Source organism: Heterodontus francisci, chromosome 16, assembly GCF_036365525.1.
Source record: "Heterodontus francisci isolate sHetFra1 chromosome 16, sHetFra1.hap1, whole genome shotgun sequence".
NCBI lineage: Eukaryota > Metazoa > Chordata > Chondrichthyes > Heterodontiformes > Heterodontidae > Heterodontus > Heterodontus francisci.
In genome coordinates this window covers 71,981,452-71,991,520 of record NC_090386.1, presented here as the reverse complement: position 1 = coordinate 71,991,520, position 10,069 = coordinate 71,981,452, and the positions used below count along the sequence as shown (strand labels likewise).

General features: G+C 44.5%; 1 protein-coding gene across 5 annotated transcripts in view; it reads right to left on the bottom strand.

The window, feature by feature from the left end:
- The window catches only part of LOC137378196 (DNA (cytosine-5)-methyltransferase 3B-like), a 313,202-nt gene that overhangs the window by 277,192 nt on the left and 25,941 nt on the right, over window positions 1-10,069 (bottom strand). For 4 of the 5 annotated variants that reach the window (XM_068048370.1, XM_068048373.1, XM_068048372.1 and 1 more), the window contains exon 2: window positions 8,430-8,511. In XM_068048370.1, coding sequence (XP_067904471.1) covers window positions 8,430-8,511 — 82 coding nt within the window. The remainder of the gene's footprint in view (window positions 1-8,429; window positions 8,512-10,069) is intronic. The other variant, XM_068048371.1, reaches the window with a different exon arrangement.

The following is a 10,069-nucleotide window of genomic DNA, read 5'->3' as shown; positions in this document are numbered from 1 at the left end:
TCCTGCAATGAATTTGGCCTAACCATCAGCCTCAAGAAAACGAACATCATGGGGCAGGACGTCAGAAATGCTCCATCCATCAATATTGGCGACCACGCTCTGGAAGTGGTTCAAGAGTTCACCTACCTAGGCTCAACTATAACCAGTAACCTGTCTCTAGATGCAGAAATCAACAAGCACGTGGGTAAGGCTTCCACTGCTATGTCCAGACTGGCCAAGAGAGTGTGGGAAAATGGCGCACTGACACGGAACACAAAAGTCCGAGTGTATCAAGCCTGTGTCCTCAGTACCTTGCTCCACGGCAGCGAGGCCTGGACAAAGTATGTCAGCCAAGAGCGACGTCTCAATTCATTCCATCTTCGCTGCCTCCGGAGAATACTTGGCATCAGGTGGCAGGACCGTATCTCCAACACAGAAGTCCTCGAGGCGGCCAACATCCCCAGCTTATACACACTACTGAGTCAGCGGCGCTTGAGATGGCTTGGCCATGTGAGCCGCATGGAAGATGGCAGGATCCCCAAAGACACATTGTACAGCGAGCTCGCCACTGGTATCAGACCCACCGGCCGTCCACGTCTCCGCTTTAAAGACGTCTGCAAACGCGACATGAAATCGTGTGACATTGATCACAAGTCGTGGGAGTCAGTTGCCAGCGTTCGCCAGAGCTGGCGGGCAGCCATAAAGACAGGGCTAAAATGTGGCGAGTCGAAGAGACTTAGTAGTTGGCAGGAAAAAAGACAGAGGCGCAAGGGGAGAGCCAACTGTGCAACAGCCCCGACAAACAAATTTCTCTGCAGCACCTGTGGAAGAGCCTGTCACTCTAGAATTGGCCTTTATAGCCACTCCAGGCGCTGCTTCACAAACCACTGACCACCTCCAGGCGCGTATCCATTGTCTCTCGAGATAAGGAGGCCCAAAAGAAAACATCCAGTGTGCATGCAGACATTGTGTACTTGTGCAAGCAAAAACAATGCCATGTATCTCACTAAATCAGTGTTCAACGCAGTAAATTAATAAATTAATTTTCTCATTTAAAGCTTGTTCACAAAAATGCACTTTGTTTTTTTTGATTCATATTAAATAAATTTCTAATGACCTTATCCTTCTAAAATTTGCTCACCAGTCCCCGATGTAGGACAAAATTTGTAATATGGCCCCTCACGCAACAAGGTTGGACACCCCTGTCATCGAGGGATTTGAAAAGAAGGATGAGAATTTTGAAACCGAAGTGTTGCCAGACCTAAAGCTAATGTAGGCCAGTGAGCACCAGGGTGATGAATGACTGGGACTGTATGCAATTAAGGACACAGGCTGCAGAGTTCTGGATGAGCTCAAGTGTAAGTGGAAGATGGGAGGCCAGTCAGGAGAGCATTGGAATAGTCAAGGCTAGAAGGTAAGAAGTGAGAGCTAGTTCATCTAGTGAGGATTACAGGTAGGTTCCATCAGTGTGATTCAGAGCAGGCAATCAGCCCAGACCTCTAAGAACAGAATTTTTAAAAAGCCACTCACATTGATCTTTTTTTTTTTTTAGGGGGAAACTGACTGGAACAATGCCAGAGTAGGAGATGGGTGCAGGTTGAGGGGGAGGGGGGAGGGGGATGGGGGAAACTGGTAGTTGACAGCTGGATGTTGGACTGATAATTGTATATTAATTGTGTGTTTAATTGTATGCAGGCGGTGGGAACATGCTGAATCTGTGGTTGTGGGATAAGGAGGTGAATGTTTGTATTATGTATCTCTGTAAATAAAAGCTTCTAAATAAGTGTGTAAAGGCTATGCTTCAGTTCTATCTTTCACCACCTGGCTTCAATGAATAAAACAGGGACAACTGGCAAAACAAGACTTGAGTTTCCTGCAACACAGCACAGGCTGGCACCAGAAATGTGTCCAAAGTTTTCCTTGCACCCACATAACCATTGCTAATGGGATGCTCCCCCTTCACTCACCACCACCTCCTCCCAAGTGACCCTGTAAAACGGCAGGGAGAGAATCAGTGCTTGAGGGAACTGTGGGGCACGATCCTATATAACAGCCAGGATTATGACTCAAGCAAATTTATGAGAGAGCACTGTATCAGGCAGAATTCGACTCTTTACAACAACATTTCCCCCTCCAAAAAACTCAAGTCATATTTAGAAACTGGAACAGAGGATATAAACAGCTTCTCCTCAAAGGTTATCAAACTATTATATATATTTAGTTACTTAACTAAAAGTCCATATTACATTCACAATAGGCAGACTACAAATAGTTCAATACTTAACCAAGGGAATACATTTACGCAAGTTTACTTCTGACTCCTGATTTTTGCACCCAAAGGATACATGTTTTAGCCTACTGAAAAACGAAACCTTCACATAGTTGTCATTCACGTGACACACCAAAGAAATTTAATACTTAGATGGTGTAATAGTGGAAGAGATTCTAATCAAATAATCATGTCCTAATGCTGGAAGTTCCATATACTCACACACATTTCCTCTTTTTGCAGAGGATGAATTAATAGCCCATGCAGCCCATATTTTTAAACAGAAGAATTACAAAATGGTGCAAATGTGCCATTGTCTACATACATCACACTTTTCCAATTCGCTCATGTTAGCAGAACTGAGTCAATCACAGTTCGCCTCTAATATTCTTTTTGTGGCTACTAAAGTAGCAAAATGATAAATAATGACAGAGTGTTCAGCCATGCAGTATGGAAGACTTATGCTCTGATTTTAACTCAGGATGTGAATGTGGTGTGCAAGTACTGGGGTAGATGGAAAGTGCTCACAATATTGCCAGCATGAATCCTGGGCCATTTATCACGTAGGAGGACGGATTCCCACCTGAACCTGGCAGGAACGTTGAGATGGCAGGTGGCTAAATTTTATTTTGCAGAGCAGGAGGCCACCACTTGAGACTCAAGGAATGGTACCCAGGACTGAGGTGATCTCGATCAGGGGAAAACAGAGCCCTGGGCAGGAGAGGCACAAAGTTCCTTTGAGGGGCCCAGAGAGGTACTCCATGCTTCTCCTGGCTCACAAGGGAAATTTTTTAAAAACCACAAACTTTCGCTAGCCCATCTGACAATAAGCATCACCACAACAATCAGAAGTTAAAATTGCATGGGTACAAATAGACCCCAACTTTTAAATATTAATGACGCCCTTGCCTACCCATGAGGGAGAATTTTATGCTCTTCCCTGGCGTCAGTTTTGGAGGTGGGGAGAGCATAGAATCAGGCAGGGTGGTGACGGGAGGGAGCCCACCACCTTCCCGCCTCCACCCAAATTAAGTCTGGGGTGGAAAGGTCTGTGAACGGCCTTCCGCACCACCGCCAATTGAGGCCCTTAGGTTGGCATTAATGCTCAAATAAGGGCCTCGACCCGCCACTGCGGATTTAGCCCAGCAGTGGGCGGACCTGTCGCTACGTGGAGAGCACATCAAGAAAACCCTTGCAGATTGCTTGCTGGCTCCGGGGGTTGGGGGGGCGGGGAGTGCGGGGCATCCCTCGTTAAAAGGCACAGTGCATGAACAAGGGACCCAGCATTGAGAAGGGGGGGGGGGGGGGTGCTGAAAACCACCCCCTACCCTTGCTGTCAACCCCCCTATACCCGCCTCCCCCACGTCTCACCCTGCAAAACCCTCCCGCTGAGACTTAACTGTGGCCTGGGTCCAGGGTCTTGGGTGAGTCCAGTACCAGCAGCAGCCACTGCCTTTGCGGTGGCACTGCTCAGTGAAAGAGCTGGCAGCCTCTCATTAGCCAGGAGCTCTTCATAGGCAGGGCTTCCATCGCCGGGGTCCTTAATCCCGGGGAACCCCGCTGCTGTCCACTTAAGCACCTAATTGGCACTTCATCCAGCGTGCCTTCCACAGAGGAGGTGACAAGGGGCTCTCGCTGGCACCTTTGCTGGTGGTTGAGACCTCCATCGCCCGGATAAAATCCCTGCCATGGTGTAAAGATGAGACACTGCCATTACCTTCGGAGAAATAATTTTGAAGGAAATGATTTGTACCACTTGTTGTTCTCATAAAATTGTTTTTTTTTTCCCCAAAAAAAACTCTTACCAATTCAAATAAAAAAGCGTTAAAGCTTTGTGACATGGAGCCATGTTCAGTTGTGTGAAAGGCCTGATTCAGACTGTTGGTGCCTATACTTACACAAAAGGAATTGGCAAGCTTTGAGGGTTAAATAATTTCATGTAGTTCTAACCATGCAAGCCAAGCAGGTAGCAGCCTATGGAGTTGCTTGCCTGCTGCCAGAAAATCAACATAGGCGCAAAGTTAAAAAATTTCTCCCCCCTTTTTTTTTTAATATCAATCAAGACCATTTATTACCAGTAATGATCGGGTCCTCAAGTTGCACAAAACACTGAGTGGATTTTTTTTTAATGCTGTTACTAATGTCATGTTTGCAAATTATAGCCAATTGGTGCAAAGCAATATCCCACTAACAACAGATGTATTTTTGTTAGGGTTGGCCAAGAGAGGAATACCCACCAGGGCATCAGGCGAACTTCCTGCTCTTCTTAGAATAGTGCCATGGAATCTTTCAAATCCACCAGGTTTAATATCTCATCCAAAAAAAGATGCAGCAATGATCGGTGTTAGAAAAGGCATGTCATAGATAAAATGACTCAGATCAAAATATTAGGACTGTTCCATCGCAACCTTGTGGTTGAGTCCCCAGAGGAGTCTGGAAAAAAGTTTTTAAAATTATTTTGTTATTATTTCCTTACCGAGATGCAATTCATTTGATCTTTTTCATCTTATTTTTCTTTCCTTCAGTGGTAGCACTCGTGCCTTCAAGTTAGAAGAGTATAGGTTCAAGCCCATTCCAACACTTGAGCAAAGATAGGATTATACTTCAATGCACTGCTGTATTGTTGGAGATACTGGGGGTTATTTTATGCTCTTTCCTCTGAACGGCCTTCCCTCCCTGCTGCAATTGGGGCCCCTAACTGGGCAATTAATGCCCAATTAAGGTTCTCATCCCACCGCTGCTGCAATTAGGTGTGCAGCCGGCGTCCCTGTTGCCGTACAAGACGTACGGCAGGATAAACCGGCTCCGGGGGCGCGGAGTGTGGGAGGAAAGTGGTCCCTCATTAAACGGCACTTACTGCTGAGAGCCACACTCCTGCCCTTGTTACCGACCCCCTCCCCCGCGACCGCCACCCCACAAGACCCTTCCCGCCTTGACCTACCTGGGGCCTGGGTCCAATGCTGCTCCTGGGTCTTGGGTGGGTGCTCCACCAGCAGCAACCACCACCTCTGCGGTGGCGCTACCCAGTTAAAGAGCTACTGGCCACCAGTCCATCAGGCAGTGGTCTGCACGGAATGTCCTCAAGACCCTACGGGAAAAGGAAACGGTGGATCATGTCGGATGGTTCCCCGAGCAGACCGTCAAAGTCATTTGGCGGAATGCCTCATCACCAGAACTTTCAAACAAGCACCAAGACATAGCTTGGCTGGTGGTGAGAAGGGCCCTCCCCGTCAGATCCTTCATGCACACCCGAAGTCTCGCCCCCTCCGCACAGTGCCCCCGCGTTGGCTGTGGTGGGGAAGAGACGGTCGCCCACCTCCTCCTGGAATGTGCCTTTGCAAAGCAGGTGTGGAAAGAGATGCAGTGGTTTTTGTCAAGGTTCATCCCAAGCAGCTCTGTAACACAGGAGTCTGTGCTCTACGGGCTGTTCCCAGGGACGCACACCGAGACAAACATCAACTGCTGCTGGAGGACTATCAATTCGGTGAAAGACGCCCTTTGGTCTGCCCGAAACTTGCTGGTCTTCCAGCGCAAAGAGTTGTCCACCACCGAATGTTGCAGACTGGCACATTCCAAGGTCCAGGACTACGTGCTGAGGGACGCACTAAAGCTTGGGGCAGCCGCAGCAAAGGCTCAATGGGGAAAGACCACAGTGTAAGGTTCCCCCACCAAGCTGGACTGAGGGGCTGGATCCATGGGAAACCCCTCGAACTGTATCGTTAATATTCTCAATTGCTGTAAATGTAAAACTGTAATTGACATGACAATTGTGAAAAGGAAGGGTTGGGAAGGAACTCATGACAGTATTGAAGGAAACTGATCTCCCTTGCAATGTTTGTATTTTTTGGTGCTGTTTGGAAACTGTCTGGCAATGTAATTTTTACAGATGTTTATGAATAAAGTATATTTTGGAAATAAAAAAAAAAGTTAAAGAGCTACTGCCCTCTGATTGGCTGGCCTCCAAAACTCTGTGGTTGAGAATTCCAGACATTCATTACCCTCTGAGAAGAAATTCCTTCACAGCTCAGTTTTAAATAAGTGTCCCCTTATTCTGTAACTATGTCTCCTAGTTCGAGTTTCCCCTACTAGTGGAAACATCTTCTCAACATCTACCCTGTCAAGCCCCCTCAAAATCTTGTACGTTTCAATAAGATCACCCCTCATTCTTCTAAACTCTAATGAATAAACGCCTAACCTGTTTAGCTGTTCTTGATAAGTCAACCCATCCATCCCAGGAATCAGCTTAGTGAATCTCTTTTGAACTGCCTCCAATGCCAGTATATCCTTTCTTAAATACGGGGACCAAAACTGTACACAGTATTCCAGGTACAGCCTCACCAACACCTTGTACAGTTGTAACAAGACTTCCCTATTTTTAAACTCCAACCTGCTAGCAATAAAGGCCAAAATTCCATTTGCCTTCTTAATTACTTGCTGCACCTGCATGCTAACTTTTTGTGTTTCATGCACAAGAACACCCAAAAACAAAGGTCTTGTATGCCTTTTCAGGTAGACAGAAAAGATCCCATAGGATGATTTTTAAAAAATAGCAGGGGAATTCTTCCAAACTACAAAAAAAAACACCAAAACATTTTTTGATTAATTGGCAGTTATCTTATTGCATTTTGTGGAAGCTGTCTGTGGGAAACTGATTGTGCATTTTCCTACATAACACTGACCACACTTCAAATGTAACTCATTGGATCAATGTGCTTTGGGATCACCTGAGGATGTAAGAAGTGCTACATAAATGCAAGTCCTTTCTTTCCCAAGCATTTTCTTATACTATCTCACTGTTAAATCTACTTGGTAGAAGCAGTGAGAAAATCAGGGGCTCAAAAGAGAGTTATGAGAAGTAATTGAGAAATCTGAGGAAATAGAAATGTATTGGCAGTCAGTGGAGTGGGTGAATTAGTACTGCAAAGATATGACATTTTTTTAGTTCTCACATGCAGGATGTGTCCTTGCAATAACAATATCAACAGATAAAATTAACAGCCAATGTCTTGGCACCGTGTTGTGCAACACTAGTTTCAATTCTAAATGCTGCATTTCCACTATATTTCTCGTCCCCAATTCAATCTTCCGTTTTATATTTAGTTTACATTGTAATTGTTACACACTCTTTGCCCTACTCAACTTCTCACTCCTCGTCCCCTCTTGACCTCTTTTACTCACTACACATTCAAAAATAAAGGTAAACATAGAGAGGGAGCACAGAATATGATGCACATTCAAAAAAATGGACTGAACATAGCTTTCTTTACTAAAGATGAAAGTATCTAAAATAATCTGCATGAGGAGACACTACATTAATAGTGCAGGTGACGAAGACAGAGAGTTTTCTGTTTAATACTCAACTGCCCTGTAACTGCAGCTGTCTGACTCGATTATTGTATTACACCAAACACGTCCTTACATGCAAGGCCACTGCTTTCAGTGAAGTACGTCGTCACACATGTTGGCGACCGAAACTTTTGCACATTCCACAACATTCAAGGCTAACCCTGGCAAGTCAGAACCTGCTGTGTATATTAAATACAATAACAATCAACACAATCAGCATCCACTGACATCTACGGCACTGGATGTGCTTCAGTTCATTCTCCACAGCAGCAATTCAGATTTTTACTGAAAGGAGTATAGTTTTCTGGGAACAGAATCTAGACACAAGATTAAAAGTAAAGTTCAATAAGCATGTGCTCCCAGTGCACAACCTTGCTAGAAGAGAGAGTGCAAAGTTGGAGCATCAGAACTAGTGTTGTAAGCTATCTTTGACTCATTCTTCTGTCTAGTCCATCTCTGTGCTGGCAGTGCAGTCTTGCTAAATTTGCTTTAAAATTACCATGCCAGATTTTCCTTCCCCTAAAAGAAGTTGCAACTCTGATTCAATTTTAATTCTCCCTGTTCACACTGATAGATGTTCATCTTCATTAGAGTGAGGGATGTCCATGCAAAAGAATGGTACGCTTTTCACTTTTAGCACCTACGGTCAATGTCAATCATTCCCAAGTCAAACATAGCAGATGGATATAGCACAGAAGGAATGTTGTCTCAACAATCATGGCTGGATTTGCTCTCGCCAGTTCTCCAGTACAGCACTTCAAAGCTTTCATTTTTATGTTGAACATTTTCAAAAAGACAAGTCACTGATAGAAAGAAGATAGTTAGAAGTCATTACCTGAAGTTTGCTGATGTTACCAATAGTTTCTGAGTTGCAGTCATTAGATTTCATTGTCAGCTTCCCTTGTTCAGAATCTGTACTTAAATCACAAAGATTAAATTATTTTGCACTGTTTTCCACATACAGGATAATTCATATAATAACATAACCAAGTTTATATGTCTACAGCTGGAATTTATTGCTGAGTAAAAACCAAAACAGCTTGTACTATCTGCAAAGGCAGCGAGTTGCCAGTTTTCAAACATTTTGCCCTCTCTAGTAGTGCCAGCACTAGGGAGTGAATGCTAGAGCTCAGGGAAGGGGAATTACTTGCCCAATGGGGGACAGGACTACAGAACTGCCATCCTGTTACCTGTATGTTTTTCTTGCACAGTGGAAGCAATAATGCCAGTAAAGGGTTGGTCTTTTATGAATGGATTAATTCAACACCACAGATATCACAAAATAAATATGAACTTCCCATACTTCCACCACCTAGATGGACAAGAGCAGCAGGTGAACACCATCATCTCCAAACTCTCCTCTAACTCACACACCATCCCAACTTGGAAATATATTGTCAATCACTCATAGACATTGCGTCAAATTTCTGGAACTCTCCACCCAACAGTTCAGTTGCATCTTCACCACGTGGGTTACAATAGTTCAAGAATGGTCACCCAGCAACTAAAGCCAACTAAGGATGTGCAATAAATGCTAGCCTTGCTGGCGATGCCCATATCCCCAGAATGATTATTAAAACAAAATGTAAGCAGGAAGATCATTTTGTCTATCTTAGCTCTTCCATTTCGGAAAACCTACTGTCTGCCTTATCTCAGCATCAAGTTATCTCTTAAATTACATCAAGGTTGTTGCCTCCACTAATGCACCCATAAATTTTAATCATGATTCACATAAAGAACTTCTTGCCATCAATCATAAATAAAGGAAGAGCTTGCATTAATACAGTGCTTTTCACATGCTCAGGATGTCAAAAAGGTGATTCAGAGCCAATAAAGAACTTTTTTTGAAGTGCAGCTATTGTTGTAATGTAGACAAACACAGCAGCCAATTTGTGCACAGTAAAGTCCCACAAACAACAATGTGATAAGTAACCAGATAATCTACTTTAGTGATGGTGAATGAATGACGAGGAGAATTAAATTGCTTCTATTCAAATAGCGCCATGGAATTCTTTATGCCCAGTTTGAGCAAACAGACAGGGCATTAGTTTAATGTCTTATTTGAAACATGGCACCTCAAACAGCACAGCACTCTCTCACCATTACACTAAAGGCCAGGATTTGACCATTTTTGCGGAGGTCCTGACATCGGGCAGAAATGCATGGCGACGGGACGCACAGGCAGGCGGCAGGACCTGCCCCTTCATTTTACCATTAGCAACCAATTAAGGGACTGCTGGCAAGGAAGTTGTCAAATTAATGGTGGCAGGCAGGTCCTAGTGACCGGAGTTCGCACGCAGTTAGGGATTTTAAAGATATCTGCGCAGCAGTCAGCCAGCTTGAACCCACAGGCAAGAAGGAAGGTGTGAACAGCTGAGAAGATAGTATAGAGATGGTGGCAGAAAGACGCTTCAGCCATGCCTCCCTTGAGGCACTTGTGGAAGCAGTCCATGAAAGGAGGCATGTCCTTTTTCC